Here is a 20700-nt window from a genome sequence, read left to right as displayed (position 1 = left end):
ATCGGTGGCAAGGGTTCCCCCTGAAGCACTCCGATGACTTTTGATAAGACAAACCATAAAAATCACGTATCAGCAAGACTTTTGGTAAAGAATCCGCGAGGGTCAGCCCACAGTGCAGTTCACGTTCACATTGCTATTCATACTTACGTATACCGCAGCGCCACACGAATTCTCAAAGCACTAAATTAAGAAGTAAATCTGTTGCATATCGCGCAAACTGTGTTCATTGCAACCACACACGCTCCATTCTTGACATAATTTATACTGCATTCTCACACTAAGCGTGGGCACTTGAGTAGGTCGCCTCCGGTGATTGACAAGGTTGGCGCTTTGAAGCTTTTTTTTATAAGTAAAAAGAGGCTTGAAAGGCTTCAAAGCGCCAACCTTGTCACTCACCCAAGGCAACCCACTCAAGTGCCCACGAACATGGATGTTATGGGCGAACATTGACAGTGGTTGCAACGGCATTAATAGCACTCCTCCAATCTTGGCGCTTATTATTGCTCGATGCCCAATAAGTACTGGGGAGGAACGTACGAGAAGACGCCTCTTACCTCGGCAACCCAGACAGAGCATCTGCGTGAAGGGTAGAGACAAATCCTGTCTTTCCTTATATTCTCTACAAACTTCGGTGGCAAAGCAATTGTTCTAAAGCCTGTAGTTGTTTAACAGAGGAGTGGTTCTGAAGCTGGGCGCTTCATCTTGGTGCGCTCCTTGCTGAGTTGAGGGGCAAGCCCTCCAGAGCCTGCAGCAATGCAACAGGACAATAGCGATGGTAGTATGGAAATAGTTGTGAAGCACGGTACAGCTCCCATAGAGCCACAGTAGCAAGTGCTCCGAGCAGTCCAAGACCATGTGTTTCTGGACAAGCTAGTTTCGTCCATCGGGCAAGCAGCAACAAAAGCTAAGTGTTCTAGTACTGAAGAAATCAATTTGCGTGACATACATATAAGCCAGGGCAACAATGGTTAGGCCAGCATCTACCCACCAGCCAGGTGGATAATTACATTGCAGAATAACGCCGCGTCTGGCTGACACCAGGAAGAAAGAATTGCCCGCCCATGAGTTCCTATATAAGGACCTTCCAGAAATTGCGAACAGTTGCTTTTATCAATAGCTCCCGATGGGGCTGACAAAGAGGTGTGAACACCGGCCAATACGAAATCGGGGTTGGTAACACAACGCAGTGGTCCATCGACCGGTGCAGTACTAAACTGCGTTGCTCATATTTTTACGTATGCTGTTCATATTTACAATTACGAGCCATTAAGTGTTTAAGTATTTTGAGCGTTTTCTGGTCTATCACGTCCTTAATTGCTGCATCATGGCAGGTGTGCTTTTCCTCCTGTGGATCCACGCAACTCGAATGGGTCAATCAACTCCCTGTGGGGCATCGGCGCCTGCTTGTTTCCATTTCACTCATCAACAGGAAAAGTTTGGAGGGTTTTCTAGACAAAAAATTGCTGAACCCACGCGAACGTTTCATTGTGATTCGGGGGTTTCCTTCATCATGCAGACCTCGGCCCACACGCGCTGCGTCTTCGCTCATTTGTGCTCATGGTTTGGGCGGATATGGATGCTTCTGTAGTATGTATACGTGATCGTATCTACAAGTGAAGAATTCAGGCTATCAACAGCGCATCGTAGTGCTTTTGCTGCCCACTTTTGGCTACCCTGTGGGCCAAGCTATCTTCGTGCGGTTAGGCTTCAATGCGTTGTTGGATCTCCGCCCTGAGTTTTTTCCCCCCACAGTATATCAAAGTCTTTGACACCAAGCAGGCGCCTTGGATGGAAATATACGTCCAAAATGCAAGACGCAATGCAAATCCGGAGTCTTGCTGCTGCAGCTTCGGATAAGGCTTACGGTGAAGCTGAAGTTATGCAGATGAGGGACAATAAGAACTATGAAAACAAGGTGGCTGATACAAAAGGGATGCTTCGGTCCCGGAAAAAAGGAAGCGTGCACATTGCCTTGTGGACTGCACTGGTATTCCTGTTCGCTTGTGGTGTTTTGGGGGCTTCGCAATACTTTGTGAAGAGAAACGCGCTTATTAATGCAGTGCACTTGTTCATTCGTGAGGGAAAACCAGATACGCCTTCTGTACAGTACCCTTCTACTTCACCATGGCTCCTTTTGAAGGACGGCGACGGGCCGCCCGAGCAAGGCCCCCCCCATTTGTTGCTGGACGATGCGGGGAAGGTTGAGCATGTACATATGGCAGTGAGGATGCCAAGTTCGCAGAATCTCGCTGCACATGACACTGTTCCTGCACAATTTGTAGCGCAGAGCCCTGTGAAATGGCTTGAAAGGTCACAAGGTGCAAAGGAAGGGCGGGAGATGCAGCCATTAGCTTCATTGATGCCAGTTTCAGCACGAGATATTCCCAATACCGGATCACCCAGCCCGCGTGTTCCTTCTTCAAAACCTGAGGTTTTGAGGTCTGAACGACCGCAAGTGGCAGAGGGGATACGAACAGTGCAGCCCACAGCTTCAGCTTCATATCCAGCAGAGCCTGGCACGCTTCCCACACAAAATGTCTCTCCCTTCGATCCAAAATTGCTGGACCAAGAGAAGCTTGCCTCCGCAACACAAAAAGGGAAGGATGTTGTATACTTCGCGGCAGAGTTGGCGGCGCATTATTTTTCTGCAAAGCCTGCTGAGGAAGCCTTCAGTGCCACTAACCGAGGAATGGCAGAAGCTGTAGGTGCGGTACTCTCGCATGGGGCCACACGAGGATTGGTAGGCACTTGTATCCGCTTTTCTGACGTTGTTTCTGCCCCAGAGTATGCCAAACGGCAGATGGAGATCGTCCGCATTATTAAATTTGAACATAGCAGCATATTTGTAGCAGTTAGAGATGTACGCACGTATGCAGTGCTAACTGTCCGCATCCGCGTATTTGATACACTGCGTAGCTCTCCAAACAGGACGACGGCTGTGGTGGAGGAAATGAAAGCAACGGCTCTTGCTCATGGAGGTACAGATATGGCCCTGGCGACGAGTCACAGTGGACTCTTGGTGCCTCTGTTTACAGCGAGCTTGGAGGGGCTGGCTGCAGAAACTGTGTGTGGTAATTACGTAGTTTTGAAGGATGCAGAAGCTTATGAGGAGCTCGTGGGAGACCTAGAGAGGACGTTATCCGCTCTGCGTGCGCCTGGACTCGATGCCAATTTAGGCATTAACTATGTAGCAAGAACGCTCGTTATCGAAACGCTTAACTTGCAGAGGTTAGGCGTTAGTCACAACCGCCTAGAATGGGCTAATCTGTTTGTAAACACCCACGGCACTGTACTTTTGGGGGGGTTGGATGCGGCTACCCGTTTCGGAGACAGCCTACCTCTCTCCGCGAGGATAAACCCACGTTTTGTTGAGCCACAGCTAATGGCGGACTTAAAAAATTCTGAAAGTAGCGGATTCGCTGCCAAGGTTCATGAGAAGTGCGACTTGTGGAGCTTAGGGGTTCTCTTATACGAGCTCTTCAGCGGCAGCCAATTTAGGGATATTTTGAGCCTTCAGGAGACAGGCACCAACGTTGTAGCACTAGAGCTGCGGAACAGTAGGGCAAGCGCGAAGTGGCAACAGTTGGTCATCCGGCTGATTGAACCAAGCAGAGCCAAGCGCATTTCTTCTGAGGATATCGTGCGTGAATTCGGGGACCTTTTACAACTGGACGACATTTGAAGTGGGAGGTACACCATGAAGACTGGGCCTCGGCGACTCGTGCTCCAATTGAAGCTGCAAAGTGGCATGATACTTTCGCTTGGCGAGGAAGAGGCACAGCCCCCATAGCTGGAGTTTGGTTCCGCCGTTCCAAAGTCCTTCCGCTTAAAGGTTGGCGCTCGTTCCGCCCCAAGGCGCAAACGTGCAAGTCCTGCTGCTTCACGCAGGCTAGTGAAAATTGAAATTCCTGTAACAGCAGCACATCCGTAAATAGCACAAATATTCGTATAACCATTTTTGTCCCTTTGGGGGACTGTCCCGGGGCAAAGCTCCTCGTTGCACTTCGGCTGATGTACAGTGGAGTGATGTAGTGTCTGTAGGTGGCTTTTGGAAGAATATAGCAAGTTGATGCTGTCCAGTTCTTCGTTGAGGGCATCCGTTTCACGTCTTAACTTGGTCCCCTAAGTAGGCCGTTTTACACAGCGCTTACTTCGTTTTACAAAGCGTGAGGATGCACAGGTTGCCCCATGCACAATCGCATGCTACTGAATTCTTTGCATGCAACTGTATGGATGACGCTTTTTGCAGCTAGCCCCGCACACAATCGCAAGTGTAGTTGAGGTCCGCGGTGCATGCATATACTTTTTCACGTGTCATGCCTTGCCTGCAGTCTGTGGCCCAGCTGGATGGGACGCACTAGCCTTGCTCTTCCTTTAATGGGCAGGATAGGGGTAAGTGGTCAAAAGCTTTGTGCTTTAGTTATTTGCTCGCGACCTCTGGTTTGCTCTTGATCTTTGCTTCGCCTTAAGCGCGTCTGGGAAGAAGAGCACTGGACGTGTTCTGGGCTCTTTTGGTGCGGTTGTGAGTGACTGCCAACAGATAAGCAAGGGTTAACTAGTTCGTTGATTAAAAGTGCAAGTTATGTGCAATGTACGGGAGCCCCGGAGATGACTGGAGGTGGGGAAACCTTCTTGCTACCCAGTGTGCAGATCAGCAGCGGCAGAAATGTTTACTGGCTAAAGTAGAGATATGAGCTAAATAATGCTTAGGAAAAACTGTGATAAGAGGAAAAAGAACGGGGACACTGAAACAAGTGGCTCACAAAACAGCCCGTTCATTGCAGTAAGAGCCTCTACATTGCAGGACGAGATCACATGTAGCGCAGCTCAAGGTAGGTCCTTGTCGAGGTCCCCTTGCTCGTCCATGGCAAAATGTCTATTTCTAGGTCACACATTGTAGAGCCCACAACTAAATCACAGAGTAGGTGTTTTTACTGAAATCAGGAATGCAAAGGCCTCTATGAGGCCTGCGCGAGCTCCTTGCGCGACTGGATCGACGCTAGGAATCCGTTTTTGCATGAAGTGCGCGAAATAGGAAGACCATACGACTTCCCCTGTAAAACTATCAATTTGCATTTCTTTTGGGCTAGAGTGAACACTACAACACCAGCGCGTGACGGATGCGAATTCAGGAAAACATAGGTAGTGCTACTGGCGCGGTTGGCTGCGGGAACGAGCACTGCCTGTCTAGCATTCCTCTCACGTTGATGTTATGATGGGTCCGAGCTCCTTTGCTCCATATTTTCCCCATCAAAGCTGTTTTTCGGAAAGCAAAAAAAGGGTACCGTTTTGGGACTTATATGGTTTCTATACAGTAGGCGTTCTTACGGTTGGGTGCTGTTGCCACAGCACCCACTGCGCCCAAGCGGGATTGTGTATGCCTGTCGGTGCACGAGCTCTACGAAGTAATGCACAATCTTCGGCCTCAATGGAGTAGTGTGAAGAAGTGCTGTTTTCGCCGACAGGCATAAAGGGATCGAGGCGGCAGGGCTGCCGCTTGCAATGGGCCCCTCTGGCTCTGCTTGCAACTAGGCTTAGGCTGAACTAAGTCTATTTTTGCTGGAAAAGTCCTCCAGCTGTCCCCTGCGTCTGCTTTCACTAAGGTTTTTAACGCGACAAAATGCCCTTGCACTTTGAAACGCTCTTGAAGGGGGGCAAGGCACTGTGGGGTGATGACTCAGTTGTAGCTGTGGAGCAGCCTGGAGAGTCGAGCCCTGCAACTGCAACAGGTGAAACGCCCGTGCACGCTGCGGGTAGCTCGGCCACACGCCCGAGTAATCGCTACAAGCACAGGCGAGCCGCCAGCTGGGCCATACTTAGTACGGTGCTGGCCCTAACAGTCTTCGGAGCAGCACGGCCTCTTGTCACGAAAATGGCGACATCGCGGCAGAAAATAAGGGATAAGGGATCCCTCGTCCACCATTTGCTGAGGGCATCAGAGGAAGACCAGCACAAGGGACAGCGACAAGCATTGCTGTTCCCCTCACGCACTGACCCGGCGCACTTCGCCAGTTATGAGCAAGGAGGCGAACCCTCCGAGTTCTCCAGTCCTCAAGAAGAAGAAAGTGGAGGAAGTGAAGTATATGAGGTCTCTAGCCCTGAAGAGGAGAAAAAAAATTTTCAGCCTCCAGCCTGGACGTCCGTTGACCATGGGGAAAGGATACCGTCCGTGGATGAGCCTGAGGGTAACACTCCTGTAAAGACGCTGCGCGCGCAAAAAACTGTTGCGGGGGTTGCCGAGGCACTGATTAAGAGTTCTGCTCAGCGGCCCCTTGAAGCTATTCTTACCCCTGCGCAGTTGCGGATGGCAGAAGCCGTGGCGGAAACGCTATCAGGAGGAGCCACGCGAAACCTTATCGGCTTGAAGATTCACCTCAGCAACTTGCTGCCTCTGGGACAGCCCGTCGTTCCCGGCGAGTTCAAATCCCCCCTGAAGATCACGCGCATTGTGGGCTCTGGAGCGTCTAGCCTTCTTGTTGAAGCTGAGGACATGGCAGCGGGCAGATATGTCACCCTCCGCATGCATGTGTGCGCAGCAAAGGAAAGCCAGCTGCTCTCCGTGGAGGCAGCGAACTTGTGGGTAGACCAGGCTATAGAGACAAGGGGCTTTGTTCTCGCCTGCGCAGGAACCCCAGCGGTGCTGGCTGCAAACCTGCGGGGCCTCCTCGTGGCAGACCACGTAGGCAACCTAGGTAATTTACCACCTACTGAGTCTAAGAGCACAACTATGGTGTTTCAGCGTGTGGATCTATACGGAAGGTTGCTAACTGACCTTAGGGGCGTTGTCTTTGCTTTGCAAGCACCTTTGTGGGAGATTGCGCAAGCCAAGGAATACATCGCGCGTCGCCTTCTTCTCCAGACGTTGCATTTGCACGAGGCTGGAGTAAGCCACAACAGCCTCACGTGGAGCAACTTTTTCCTTAACGAGGATGGGGAGTTTTATCTGGCTGGAATGGATGCGGCAGTGAGAATTGGGGAACGGCTGCATTCGCGAGCGCAGTTAGAAGTTCGTTACACCGAACCACAGCTCTTGTCCCACTACAAGAAGTCCATGACGGAGGGTGCGGCTGTTTTTCCACATGAGAAGAGTGACATGTGGAGTCTAGGAGTCCTTCTCTATGAGCTATTTACTGGTGAAGCATTCAGCAAACGACTCAGAAACGAACTCGTTAATGGCGAAGTCTCCAATTCCGAACTAGCGAGCCGCTTGGAGCAGACAAGCGCCACCCCCAGGTGGCAGCAACTCACCCTCGAATTGCTCCAACCAGAGAGAGAAGATCGCATTTCAGCTGAAGAGATCTTTAATTATTACGGGGACCTCTTTCAGAAATACTAAGGGTAAACAAGCCCGTTTGCTCCAGGCAGAACACAGAACAGGGACGCCGCTCTCCCCAATCGCTGCACAGGCGTCGTCATCCATAATAACTACACGACGGACTTCCCTACAGGTATTAGCGCGGCGGAAATAAGGTGGAAAAATGGACACTTGGAGCGTTTGCTTTAGTTTCGCACTGTTTCTGCCTGCGACATACCTTGCCCTATCTGGGTCCCACAAGAAAGGACCGCAACGTTTTTCCGAAGTTGTTCGTGAAGGACTACGGCTTCAGGGCTGTTCATGTCGTAGACTGAAATCATGATTAAGGTAAAATGCACAGCAAAAAGGCCAGTGGTGTATCTCGTTCAGTTTCGAGCCTGTCGCAGACAGGTCTCTTCGTGGAGAGCTGGCCTGTGCACGGGATTCTGCACTGCTCGGCATATTTCTTAGGAGTACCGTTAAAGGTGCATGCATCAGTTCTTACTGTTCGGGTTTGGGCTGTTTATCTAGCCGGAGGATTTTGCTGGCTGTTTCGCCTCGACTAAAAATGGTTGGCGAGTCGGCTGGTCCAAGCCATACCCGACGTGCCAATGCATTTTCAGCGAGTCGCAGCAACGCCCGGCGTTTCATGTAGTATAAACATAAATTTGGATGGATAGAAACTGAAGATAATTTTTTTTTTAACTAGAGAGGGAAACGAGTATATGGCAGCAGTTGCTAAGAGGCACCTCTAGTGGTCTAGCCGACTCTCCCACTAGCGCGGTGGTCAGCCTGATACAGCTTAGAAGCTGAGGCAACGGCCCATTTCTTTCTCCAGCTTGAAACATTTAATTTGTGTGAACCATTTGATATTTATCAGTTACCTGACAATAGTTTTGGGCTTTTCGTGCGCAATACATGTTAACAGACAGTGAATAACCATCTCACCCTTGAGGTCTCATTCGCCAACTGGTCCCTTCCCTCGTTCCTCCTGACAACCGAGTGAAGGCATTTTCAAAACTCCGTAAGAATTTGAGGGCATTCCAGCACTATTATACATGAAAATCTTGAGTCTACATGCCACGTTTCGGAACTTCTAGCCGGCATCGGCTCGTCGAAGTGGTGTTCTGCGGACAGTAAACGACTAGCCGTGCAATTTCACTTATCTCGAGTGGAACTGAACTAGGTATCGTGTGGATTGCTGTGCTGAATTTTTAGGCCAAAATGGATTCCAGTAATTCTCTACAGAGTAAGCTGGAATGTCCTGGGGAGCGACGGAATGCAGGCCTCAGAGTGGTGACCTTGGTGTATGCTGCTCTGTCCATATATCTACTGACACAAACTGCGCATCCGGCGGGTGCTGGAAAATATCCCACTGCGCTTTCTCTGATTACGGCCACTAACGCCTTCGCCCTCATAGGCAGCATCTTTGGCTTCCTCGTGACTCTGCCCGCGTGCATGCAGAAGACGCTGGGGAGCCTGACAGTCTTATGCTTTACGGTCTCTTTCTTTCTTGGGGTAGCTTCTATGATATCAGTCATCTTCAGCTACTTCAGCGTCTACTGGATCGTCTTCACTTGCGTGCACATCTTCTTTTCAATGGTGGCCGTGGGTGCTTCCTACGCACATTTCAGGGGACTCGCCAGCCAGGAAAAGCTTGAGGAGACAGTTCCTATAGCTGCGTCGCTCCCCCAAGTCACAGAGTCTGTTTAACCACTGGCCAACACAACTGTCAAGCAATAAAGGGCAGGTAGTGCGTGAGGACCCTTCCCATTAGGAGAGCCACGAAGCCGTGACTTCCGGAGGCCGCGATTTCTCGTGCTGCGAAATCGTACCGGAACATGCTTGCCTTTGTGCTTGTTTGAAAACATGTAGCCAGGCAAGCATATATACAGCATCAATCAATGCGTGAAGCCTCGTACAGTGCGCAAACGTTTTAATAAGTCGAGAGATGATGTTTTTACTACGTGGACTCCAAGCATTTGTTCTTGGTTGGACGCAAGAGGGAAGCCGTACTTTTCCTAGGGGCTGTTCCTCACCTTGAGCGGATTTTCCATCGGGCACAGTTAATACTGAAGCCCTGAGGGTGAAGAACCTCAAGTGGCTTCCTTTTGTTTTCTGAATTTTGCAATGAAAAAGCCAATGGTTTGTCCTGATGGGCAGAAGCGTTGCACGGGTACTTTGTTTTGAGGTGGCTGTGCACCTGGGAAGTAGGGCTCTGGAGGTTCTACCGTCAGTGGCAGATTTTCGAGGGCCCAAAGGACGTTCTCCTCATTTTCTGCCCAGCTAATAGAACATGTAGAGTACACCAAAACACCTCCTGGCTTCAAAAGGGCGCACCCTGCGGCTAGAAACTCCCGCTGGTACCGGGCGGCCTCCCTCACGGAGTGCATGTCCACGTCGTCGTAGACAATGCGTGGCCTGAGGCCAAGTCCCGTGCAAGGCACATCTGCCAAGACTTTATCAAAGCGGTCCTTGAGCTGAGTAGGCCCTCCGAGAGAACACTGCCACTTGTTCTTGGCGCTATCCCCGTGAATGCACTCGACAGCAGATGCACCAAGAGAAGCCAAGTGCGCCTTCATCTCTTCCATTCTCTTCTTACTCCTTTCTACGGCCACTACTACTCCTTTATTCTTCATCAGAGACGCAAGGTGAGAGGTTTTGTGCCCAGGAGCGGCACACATGTCTAACACCAGCTCCCCTGGAAGAGGAGATAAAACGAACCCCGCAACGCACGAGGGCAACTGCTGCGCTACTACAGAAGCAGGCAGTGACGATAGGTCGCAAGCGCTGCGAAGCACACACAGTCACACTGCAGTATCAATATGTGCCTGGAGATAGCCATCTGCAGCAGGCCACTTCCCCCCTCTCTTCCACGTACATAACGGGGATGTGGGGATGGCGATTGGCCGTCATCACCAGCCACCACATCACAAGATCTGAGCTCGAGCTGAGAGCGTGTGCAAATAACCCATAAATGCTTGGATACATTCAAAACAAGGCCTGCGAGCATCCAAGCATGCATGCATGCAGGCGCTGCAAGTTACATTGCACCGTCACGGGAGACTTCGGCCTATCTACGCGAATGAGCTCTCTAGACTTTCGTCTATGCAAACAAAGCGAGACCTGCACGAGATGCGCGCCCCACATGTGCATACCTTTGCATTCTAATGGCCAGACCCTTGCTGTGAAGGAAAACATCTTTGAGCGATTGCGCCAGCGTGCCTCTTCCGCAGAAAACACCCCACTTTTCTACCTCGTTCCTTCTCTCTCCATCTAAATATGCGCCCCTCAGGAACGCAAGCGAACGCATGCACGTGGCCGCGCAGCCTGGTGTGTTCTTGCTAGGCCTAGGAATAGCCCACACCGACACCACAGAGCCCAGCCTGCTGCCAGGCTCAGCTGCAAGGACTCCCGGGGCATATACGTGAGCACCTCGAAGTACAGCCTGCCCGCACTGGGGGCCTACAACCACCATTATGGAGTTGTTTTGCCGGCAGGGGGCTCCCATATCCTCAGTCACCTTCTTGGGGTTTCCCCCTACCTCGTCTTCCGCAGCTAGTTCCTGCGTATCTGGGAATTCCAAGTTGAGAAATGAACAACGTTTGGGGGGAACTTCAGGGGCTTGTTTTGGGGGGAATATGAGGATGTCTGGGAACTGGGGGTGTACGTGACCCTTCATTCCAATGCATTGCTCAGCCTCTGCAAGTGCAACTGAGCTGTCTGTACAGTTAATTCGGTTAACTCTCAAGCTTCTGGTTGGTGCGGGGACAAGGAGATTGTCGATGAATGAATCAAACGAAGAAGCTGCTTCGGGAGAGTAGGGACACTGAAGCTCCAGGTGATTGTAAACCTCAGGACACAGGAGGTCCCTTACACCAAAGAAGCCGCTCTTCCTTGTTTTCTCCATTTGAACATACTCTGCAAGGCGGTTCAAGACGAGAAGAAAGAGTGAAAGGTGCGAGCGCAGGAGGAAACAGAAGCTAACAAGCATGAAAAAGTGAATGAACGGAAAAACAGGCCCACAGCGACACCCCGTGCACCCTCCCTCATCTTGTCATACGCCATGAAAAGCTAGCGGATCCTGTTCTCCATCACAGACCTTAAGTAAGGCAATTACGAGTAATCATTCCAGTTTGAGGCAAATCGAAGGGACTTCTTCTGTATACCGCTCACTGCGAAAGAGGGCGATCCAGTGAGATGGCGGGCTCGCAGTGTGGACCCTCTCATGCACAGTGCTTGAACAAATGAAAGAGCCTGGAACAAAAAACAGTAAGAACGTACTTCGCCGCCGCAGGCACTCGATGCTAGTCAAGAGGGCACACCTGGGCCAGATAAATGGAACCAAAGTGAGCAAAGTGGGAAACTCTGTATATCATCCCTCAGGATATTTCAGGTTTTTCCAAACTAAATATGCAAGCAGCCTGTCCAGCATGCCTCAGTTCTTAATTAATTTGGTGGCAGCGTGGGGCGCCTGCTGTAGCAGCTGTAGCAGCTGAGCCGACGTGCACTACGGTCAGTTGGGCTCCATGTCTCCATTAAGATTGACAAGATATGGCTTTGACTCTGCCCATTTCATTAATTTCTCATGAAGTTTCCATCGTAGGAGCAGAGGAAACAAGCATTGTGTGCCGACCTGAACCACTGTTGCGCCTCAGGGGGCCCCCCGTGGTCTCCTTCTCCAAGCTCTCCTGCCTTGGCTTCGTCCCGTCATTGGAGTGTCCGTGTCTGGAAATAAGTAGGGAAATGTCATCGCTCTCTGAAAGCCCCCAGTACTACCCCAACTTAACACACACGAGCGGCGAGGGACCCCCATCACTTTCCACTCGCGCAAAGGAGGCAAGCAGCAGACTCCGCGGTTCGCGTGTGTGTCATCCAAATGCATCCTTTTCTCAGTCACCTTCTTCTGGAGCATCCACGGGGGGCCCCTCTGGGCGCCTTTCCGCAGGCTTCTCCGGGGCTCCCTCTGCGAGTGAGGGCCACCTGGGCCATCTGCTGTACTCAATCGCTCTAGCGCGGAATGACAGGTCTCGGGTGTCTGCGCTATTGACTCTGGAGGCTAATTGTGTGTCGCTTCTTTCGGACACACAACGGCTACATGCGGCCTTCACTGCCTTGGACGCTATTGTTTGCAATGCCGTGCCGTTCACCCTTAAGACGGGGGGCTCAAGAAGGAAGACTTCTCAGGGAGGGGGAGTCTCAGCAAAGCCAGCAACAAATGCAGCGAATGCGGGCCCGCAAAAAAAGGAGGACTCAAGAGGAACCCGCACCGCAAGCAGCAGCTCATATGAGCTGCAAGGGGGCCCCCCAAGCGGCCCCGTCGGGCAGCCAGTGGCGGGGAATGGCATAAGTAGCTCTCAGGCGAGAGAAGTAGCAGAAACGGCAGCAGCAGAAGCACAAGTCGCAGGAGCAACAGCAGCACCAGAAGCGGCAGGCTTGGCTGCAGCTGCGACCCCAGCAGCAAGGCCAGACCTTCTTGCGCTTCCCCAGCGATGGCAGCCGCAGCAGAAGCAAAGGGAAGAAGAGCTTGTCATTCCCGGTCCCGAGTCGCCAGAAGCTGCTAGTCCAGGGCGCCCACTCACCTGCAGCAGCGACTCAGTGGCATCTGCTTCTCCTCCTGAGCCGCCCTCTCCCCCTTCGGATATTCCCAGCAGCAGCAGCAGCAGCAGTATGAACAACACCAAGAGCTTAACAGCTAGTCGCCCTCCGTGCCCGCCTCGAGTCTCCTCGTCCGAGTCTTACGTGGTGGTTCGCCGCCCCTTTTCAGTGCTGTCTCGTCTGCTGTCCCTGCAGGTCTGGGTCTCCATGGCAGTGACCCTTGACTGCTTCCTCGTCGCCCCCAAGTGGCTGCAGCGCCTTGTCGGGCTGCTGCATGCGCTCGCCAGGAGCGGCGGGACCGCGGCGGACCAGCCCATCCGAGCGACTGCTTGCAGCTGCTTGGAGGAGCTGGAGCTGTCTCACCCAGGTGACCTTCGCAGCACGCACAAGGTGGTGGGGGGCGTCGGGACTTCTGCTGGGAGTCCCAGGAGAAGGTTAATGCTAGGGGATTATGGCTAGAGGCGCCGCTAATGAAGCGGAATTTAGCGCCTTGAGCAAGCAGGGGTTGGCAGCAGCAAGTTAAGCCGTGTGCAAGTATAACTGCGAGGTTAAAAGGGAAGAGAGATGAACTGAGAGTTAGGTTCGGCCCATGAACTTCATCTGGTGCTGCAGTGTCTCTACGGTTCCTGGCTGCGGCTGCTGCGGCGTCTGATTACCTCTTTGCAGGGCTGCTGTTTCCTCTGTTGGGGCCGGAGGGGTTGGAGGGTCCTCTCGGCGCTTCTGCTGCGGGCACTTTCGAGCTCTGCCCCTCAGTTTCCCTCTGGGGGCCCCAGGGGCCCCCTAAGGGGCCCCTCTTCCTTGTGGATCTTCTCCAGAGGGAAGCGCAGCTCGGGGGAGAGGCTTGTGCCGTTCTGTTGCTGCGCTGCATGCGCCACCTCTGTGAAAATGTAATTTGTGAGGGACAGATCACAAGGGAAGAGACGCAGGAGGAATACACAGAGGGCACAGGCCGTGCTGAAGGGAAAGGGCCTTCTGAAGGGCCTTCTGCGCATTTGGACATCAGCCCTGCAGGCAGCGCGGACCTCAGCAGCAGGGGTGTGAGTGGGGACCAGCAAATGCTCAAATTCAGTCTGGAGCCTGACACCAAGGGGACACACACAGGAAGGCCTCCAGGAGGACCTTTAGGACACGCACGAACAAAGGGAGGAGAAATTCCGCAGATGGATCTGCATTACAAAAGTATGACGCACTCATGATGGACCCTAAGTCTCAAAGCTTCAGAAACTGCGGGCACAGCTGCTGGGCTACGGGAATTAGTGGCACCAACTGCTTCCTCAGGAGCAGCATCAGCAGCAGCAGCAATAGAAGAAGCAACAGCAGCAGCAAGTGCAGCATTTGAGGAGCCCCGATTTTGTGCATCCTGCGTTTGCCTTCAGTCCCTTCGATCGGCGTATCCCCCGTGCCTCTTCCCTCCATTACTCTCAGCAGCAGCAGAGGCAACACCAGCTCGAGGCCACCGCGGCTGGTGCGGTCTTTGACTCTCTTCTTAAAGAAGGCGCTTGCTTTAGTCCTGGAGGGGCTGTGGGGCTACGGGGATTGGGCGCAGGCGTCCGTATGCATGCAGCTTGCCTTCTTCTCTCGGTAGGGCCTTGAAGCGTTTATTAATAAGGGAATACCTGCTCAAAGCAGGAAGGGGTGGAGGTAGTTACTGTTGTTGGGGCTTTCTCCCTGCCTCTTCATACGCAAGCCCAGAGAGTCATGGAGAATTGACTTTTGCGTGGTGCGTCTTATTGTGTTTCTTTTGTTTGTCTCGCGTGTGCAGCCTTCTCTGCCTACCTGCCTTTTCATCAGTTAATGTCTTGCTGCCGTTTCTCTTCTCATCTCGTCTACACCTCATCCATGCGTGGGCACTCCTCGTTGAGGCCCTGGGGCCCCCATCCACGGGCTCCGGCCAGTGCCCCCAAAGGGCGCGGTGCCCATTCACCAAAGCAGTTGGGCCCCACGCAGTTCTCCTGGAAGAGAGACTCAGGGGCCTACTGCAAGACCAAACGCTTAGCCCACACGATCGCGTTCTGTGCATCAGGTAGAACTAAACCGATTCCCTACACCCTGTAAATACTTGGTACTCGCTTGAAGCCTCTGGAGTTAACGGTTTAGATTTCATGATTTGGAGTGTGTTTGCAGGTGGTACATGGCTTTAATGCAGCATCCTGATTTTTCAGCGGCATTTTCTTCGGCCTCCCCGTCCGTATTTTGCCCGTCAGCAGCTGACCCGCCTTCTGTGAAGGAGCACCTGCTGCAAGCTTTGCTGCTGCGCTGCAGCAGCCGCAGCAGCACCAGAAAGGGCTCGCCAGCAAACCTATACGATGTCTGTGGAGTCATGTACGAGTTCAGATGCGTCCGAAAAGCCCCGGAAATTCATGCTGTAGTTTTTAGGTTCCTGCTAAGGAGCGTTCTCATGCCTCATCTCTACAGCCCTCAGTTGCAGGCGTTTCTCTGCGAGCACCTCAGGTAACCACACAAAGTCAAAGGGCTCCTTAAAGGCCATTGCGTCTTCAGAGGCACTAGTGGTATTGTCGTCTGGGGGGTCTCGCAGGCCTGTAATTGCCTTGTAGCCTAGAGGTGCCCGCAGACGCCTTGTTGGAACCACAAGCGCCCGGCTGACCTTATGATTCCACAGAGATGGATACACTCTGGAAAGAGCGATCTGGAAGCTTGAGTAACTGATCCTGCTGCATCTGCTCGTGTTTCTATTGCGGCGAAATGATCCCTTAAAGTAAGAACAGCAACATGGGAAACTGAAATGCTGCGTTGGTTGTGGTGTTGCTGTCGGCGGTTCCAGGTGCCACCCTGTAGAGCTCGGGCCAAGCGTATTGCTGCTGCTACACCATGCCTCCCGCGCTGCTGCAGCTACTGCTGCAGCTGCGTACAAGGGGCCCCGTCTCAGCGGCCGGTGTTTGTGGACTATCACGCTTTCTTCAGTCTGCGAGTCTCTGTTGCTTCCTCTTGTATACTTTCTGGAGACCATTGAGCCCCCCGAGGACTTAGTTTGTTTTTCTCCCTTGATTTTTGAGCTATCGGTCTACCCCATCATTCCGCCCCAGCGACTTTTGCCCCTCCTCAGACGCCTGAGTCTTACAGCTACCGCAGCAGATAAAGGAGACAGTTCCCGCAGCTGGCATGCTGCCCTTTGTGTCCTCGCGGTGACTAAACAGGTGCATTTACGAACGAAATACAGGAGGCGCCTATAGAGAGCATAAGGCCTTAAAATCTGGTGTTATTGTGAAGACGGGCTGCATGACATATCCAAAGTGTGAAGGGCAGACACTAATCATTTGACTGCCGACAGAGGCTCCTTGCAAAAGCTTTTTCAGCTGATCATTTGGCTGTCCGTGACAGCTGCTACTGTTTTTGCCGTTGCTGCTGCAGCTGCTGTTGACCCACAGAGGGAGCACTGAAGTTAGAGACGGCGTCGGAGAGTTTCTTCAGACGATCTCCCTGGGCCCTGGGGAATTGGACACCCGGCAAGAAGCTGAGCTTCTGCTGCGAGCACTTAACAACGCCAGCGCCAATGCACTCAGTGAGACGCTGCTGCAGCTGATGCTATTAATGCAGGCCCGAATGTTGATGTTGCAGCCGAGGCTGCAGGAAACAAGCAGTGCGCATATTGCCTTTCAGTTTTTGCCGCTGCTGTGCTGCCGGTGGGACCTTATGCTTTAAATGTTTCGGTTGCTGCTGCTGCAGTGGCGCTGCTGACCCCACAGGGAGGCGAACCAGAGCCACTCGTCGAGCGCTATCTTTCTCATGTCTCCCCGCCGCAGTTCCGGTGAGTACCGTAGCTTAGGAAGCAGGTAGTTTCACACTGCTTGGTACGCCACCGCCTCCCTTCCCCTCCTAGTCTTGTGCCTGTGCTGTTGCCAGTATGCCCCGTGCTGCTGTCAAAGTTGCTGCTGGTGGTGGAGGGACATCATAGGCCCAAAGTGCCCTCACTGTTGCAGTCCTTCAGCGCAGTGGTTTCATTTTATAGAGCCATGCTGGATGTTGCTGGCACCATTGGCTGTGCTGCCGCCACTCGCATTGCTACGGTTGTTACCTGTTAGCTATTGCCTGCTACTGCTTGAACCGGTGTAGCTGATGTTTCTCGTCAAAGCTGCGCTTCTCCTGCACTGGAGATTTAGATTCCTGCTCGTTTCCAGTTTTGTGTCTGCGCGCGAACGGTGCGGCGCTGCACATAAGCTGTAAGCCCTAAACCATGAGCTCTGTTATCAACCGAAGTTATCTCTGTGTTTGCACAGATTTAATGGCTCTGTGCCATTCCTTTCTCTCTGCAAATCCACACGAGAGCGCCGGCTTCTCTGTGGGCTGCTAGACGAGCAATCTGCTTTCTTCCTCACTCCAAAGAGCCCCCCAGGGGGCCTTGAAGGAGGCCTTGCAGAAGCACACGAGGCGCCTACGAACCCTCTTCAGGCAGAGCTTCAGGACTTAGACAAGCAGAAGGCTTGTTTTGAAGCTGTATACAACCAGATGCACGGAGGCCCTGCCATCGAGGTAGTTTTCACTGGCTCAGCGACTCCTGCGGTTGCTGTTCTTGTTGCTTTTGTTTTCATTTAAATCGCCACGTTGGCCCACGCAGTCAGATACTATTCAAAAGCCGATGTCTGTTCGCTGGTCGACGCTGCTGCTGCTTGTATTAGCGCATTTGTATGCTCATGCTTCATGTCTCTCGTGCAGGCGCTGACATACGTCAGGATAACCCCATCTGATAAAGAGGCGCTCCCAACCGGGGTTTGCTGGGGTGGTCCTCGTGAATTGTTACAGGGGCCTTCAGCAGTGGCGGCTTACTACAACTTCTTGGCCTCTCACTCCTTTTCCGTTTGCCTGCCGTTTCGCTTGAGGGCTATAGGAGCACCCCTTTCGGGCGTGCATAAGTCCCTGGACGGAACTGGGGCCTCGGCTGGAGCTGAACTGGGTGGGGCCCCCTCGCTCTCAATTTGGGGCTCTCAGGGATCCTTTAGCCTGAGCGCTCTGTACTCTATTGAGTTGTTCTTCTCTCACTCTCCCCATTACCGTCCGCTCCACAGTGTTTGCATACCTTTCTTGCAAAGCCCTATAGCAGGGCCTGAAGCAGGGCCTGCGGTAGGGTCTCAGGCGGAGGCGTGGAGCCCCCTTACGAAAAATGAAGAGAAGATACTCCAAGAGGCCTCTGAGGATGCATTTCCCTTTAATTACGAAATAATCCTCAAGTATGAGCTGCAGCTGCTGGCACTGCTACTGTTGGCGCTGCTGCCAAGGCTGCCGCTCGCTGTACTTTCTGTTATCTGTTCGCCGTGTCTGCAGTGCGTGTCACTGAAAACCACCGACAGCGAGGCCAGCAGCAGAAAGACTAAATGCGTTCTCGAGTATTCTGATTGTTCGTGCTTTCATTCTGTTTCGTTAGACCACAGATGGTCAGCAGCTGAGGGATTGCGCCTGCTTGCGCTCTGAAGCTTATGTGTTTAGGCTTGAGCCCCTTGAGCCTGTGCCCACCGTCATCTCTGTGGGGGTTCGATTCAGTGATGAAAGAGGCGCCACGTACTCGGGCAGCTTGCCGCCCTTTTCTGTTTCCTTTCAGGACCTTTTCCTGCCGGTCTGCGCATTTGCTGTTTTACTTATTGCTGATGCCGCTGACTGTACGACTCTTTCTGCTGGACGTAGTCTGTGGTTTTCTGTATGTGAGTGACCTTATGTGGGATTTTCTCTTGTAAAGAGTAGCATTCAGTCGCATTCGACGCATCTCTCTGGTCAGCTTGATGGTGGGTTTTTGCGTCTTTCTGCTGCGTGTGTCTCCGGGTCACTGTGGGCACTCAGGTCTGCGCTCCCCCCGAATTCCGTGCCGTTCTTTTTGATGCGATATGGAAGAAGACGGATACTGCTAAATCGGTCAAGGTTCGCACTTTGCGGTGTACAGCCTAGAACGAGCGATTTCGTAGTGCTACTAAGATCTGCTGGCGTGTGCATCAGATTTGGATCCTGCCACTATACCTCACTCTAGGGGTTTCCAGATTGTGTTCCTGGTTGTTTCTGCTCGGAAAGCTGGATTTGGAGCTCTTATGCCTTTACGGTGTGTACAGACGCTTGACTTAAAGAGCACAGTGGTGAAGCAAATGATTGAAATGTCTTTGAGACCCTTTCTAATTGAAGAAGACTTCTCAGTAGAGACAGAAGCCTTCGACTTCTGTCGGGTGCGTTTTCGTGCTTTTACGAAGCGAATGTCTTAGCGGCATCTCTATGCCTTTTTCGCTTGAGGCCTCGTCCTTTTCTTACGACAAGGCACATGCAAGCGACTGCACGCGTGTGGGTGCATGCTGCTCTGCACACACGTAGTGCCCTGGGTTCTAGGGCATAAAAGCTCTGCGTTCAGCCCTTCCACAAGTGCATCGATTGGTTACGTTCGATACATGCGACACTGTAGCCGTAGCCGATGCCTGGTGTCTGCGCATGCAAGCAGGACCAGTACCTACACGAGGACCCGGAACCTCTAGCTGAGGCATGTGAGGCTTCTTCGGCAGCATTTGCATTAGGAGCCCCTCCCCTAGGTGGTGCCACATTAGCAGAAGAGCCGAGTTCGCCGTCCGTGCCGGAGAGCGTTTCTGGCCAAGGGGCTCTTCAGGGGGTAGACTGGCAAGCAGCAGAAGTCTCACAGATGGCAGGTAATGCTGATACTGCTTCATTCGACGTATTCCTGGATGACTATTTCGACGGCCAAGTCCCTTACAGAGATATCCTCAAAGATTCTACAGACACCGAAAGAAGCGTGCAGGGCGGGCTGGATGCCCCCTCTACTGAGGCTTCAGGAATCCCGGTGCAGTCCCCTGCAACTGGGCCGCAACTAGATACAATGCGTGCACTTATCTTCCTCCCTCCGCGCTACCACTTGTTGTTCAAGTTCACTGTTTCCCCCAAAACCACTTTAGTTCGCTGTGCTACAGACAGGTGGGAAGCGCTGGGCTACCTCGACGCCTTCTTCTCGAGTTGCTATGCACTAGCGCTCTCTGCGGGCCACCCTAGGGGGTCCTTGATCAACGGACCACCACTGAAGACTCCGGAAAAGCTAGCCTCCCCTTAAAGGCAAAACCAGTGTGTTTGTTTTCCGATGTATGCGAAGACATGGTAGAAGGGAGCCAACGCCAGCGCAGATACGTAAATGCTAGCAAAGGCAGCTAAGGCTGCCATACTTCCAAGGCACTGCACAAGCGCTCCATTTTCAACCGTTAGTTGCCATTGTAAGGCTGCGAACATGTTAAGTGCGGTTTAGTTCGACACAGATGCCACTGATACTCAATAAATCGGTCCCTAACTACAGAACTTTCACGGTTAGAGTGTCCAATTACCTACTTGGCAGCGTCACTGCCCACAGCCCGCCTCCGAAACGAAGGTTCCCTGGGCTCTCCGTGTCGGGCCCCTGCCAGCCTGTATCGCAAGGTGTTTCGACTCTGGCTGTCAGGCCAACACAGAGCACCATAGGGCGGCAAGTACGGTTTCGTCCACTGGGCCTAGCTGCCCAGCGGCGGCGACGCATACGTGTGCGGGCCCCGTAGGTGCAAACAAAAACGCTCTAGCCAAGTTGTAGTTTATCTGAGCCCGTAACTACGTGCTCCATGGGGGATTCGGCCTTCTGTTGAGGCCTCTGCTCCGCTGGCAGGCTCCTCAGCAGGAAATATTGTGGATTCTCATCTTCATACAGTGGCCGATGAGACTTCAGTTCCCTTAATTCTATGTAAGGTTGCCAATTATGGGACAGACTGGCCCTGAATGTTAAAGAAGGCAACCACGCTTTTAAGACGGGCCAGACGGGCCCGTAAGCACCACTGGACACCATGGAGGAGCAC

The 20700-nt window shown here is 52.6% G+C and overlaps 6 protein-coding genes across 6 annotated transcripts; 5 read left to right on the top strand and 1 right to left on the bottom strand.

Moving 5' to 3' along the window:
• Positions 1-1807: 1807 nt before the first annotated feature.
• Positions 1808-3682, top strand: ENH_00020530 (hypothetical protein, conserved; the record flags this gene model as incomplete). The annotated part of the gene is made up of 1 exon (XM_013584455.1): positions 1808-3682. The coding sequence occupies one exon, from the start codon at positions 1808-1810 to the stop codon at positions 3680-3682; it is 1875 nt and encodes a 624-aa protein (XP_013439909.1).
• Positions 3683-5620: 1938 nt separating this feature from the next.
• Positions 5621-7336, top strand: ENH_00020520 (hypothetical protein, conserved; the record flags this gene model as incomplete). The annotated part of the gene is made up of 1 exon (XM_013584454.1): positions 5621-7336. The coding sequence occupies one exon, from the start codon at positions 5621-5623 to the stop codon at positions 7334-7336; it is 1716 nt and encodes a 571-aa protein (XP_013439908.1).
• Positions 7337-8518: 1182 nt separating this feature from the next.
• On the top strand, positions 8519-9007 carry ENH_00020510 (hypothetical protein, conserved; the record flags this gene model as incomplete). The annotated part of the gene is made up of 1 exon (XM_013584453.1): positions 8519-9007. One exon carries the CDS (start codon positions 8519-8521, stop codon positions 9005-9007), a length of 489 nt encoding a protein of 162 aa, XP_013439907.1.
• A 383-nt stretch (positions 9008-9390) lies between these two features.
• ENH_00020500 (NOL1/NOP2/sun family protein, putative) lies at positions 9391-11204 on the bottom strand (the record flags this gene model as incomplete). The annotated part of the gene is made up of 2 exons (XM_013584452.1): positions 9391-10084; positions 10453-11204. The coding sequence occupies 2 exons, from the start codon at positions 11202-11204 to the stop codon at positions 9391-9393; spliced, it is 1446 nt and encodes a 481-aa protein (XP_013439906.1).
• An 836-nt stretch (positions 11205-12040) lies between these two features.
• On the top strand, positions 12041-16662 carry ENH_00020490 (hypothetical protein, conserved; the record flags this gene model as incomplete). Its single annotated transcript, XM_013584451.1, has 8 exons — positions 12041-13259; positions 13505-14071; positions 14269-14473; positions 14655-14915; positions 15017-15343; positions 15675-16035; positions 16262-16412; positions 16577-16662. 8 exons carry the CDS (start codon positions 12041-12043, stop codon positions 16660-16662), a joined length of 3177 nt encoding a protein of 1058 aa, XP_013439905.1.
• A 422-nt stretch (positions 16663-17084) lies between these two features.
• ENH_00020480 (hypothetical protein, conserved) lies at positions 17085-19937 on the top strand (the record flags this gene model as incomplete). Its single annotated transcript, XM_013584450.1, is given in 7 exon segments — positions 17085-17198; positions 17204-17380; positions 17564-18075; positions 18332-18458; positions 18680-18757; positions 18943-19053; positions 19320-19937. Coding segments are annotated over 7 exon segments (1737 nt in total).
• Between the last annotated feature and the right edge of the window lie 763 nt (positions 19938-20700).

The sequence above is a fragment of the Eimeria necatrix genome, genomic scaffold (assembly GCF_000499385.1).
Source record: "Eimeria necatrix Houghton genomic scaffold, Enh_scaff16, whole genome shotgun sequence".
In the NCBI taxonomy this organism is placed as follows: domain Eukaryota; phylum Apicomplexa; class Conoidasida; order Eucoccidiorida; family Eimeriidae; genus Eimeria; species Eimeria necatrix.
The sequence above is the reverse complement of the archived record's forward strand: the minus strand, read 5'-3'. Positions and strand labels throughout refer to the sequence as shown.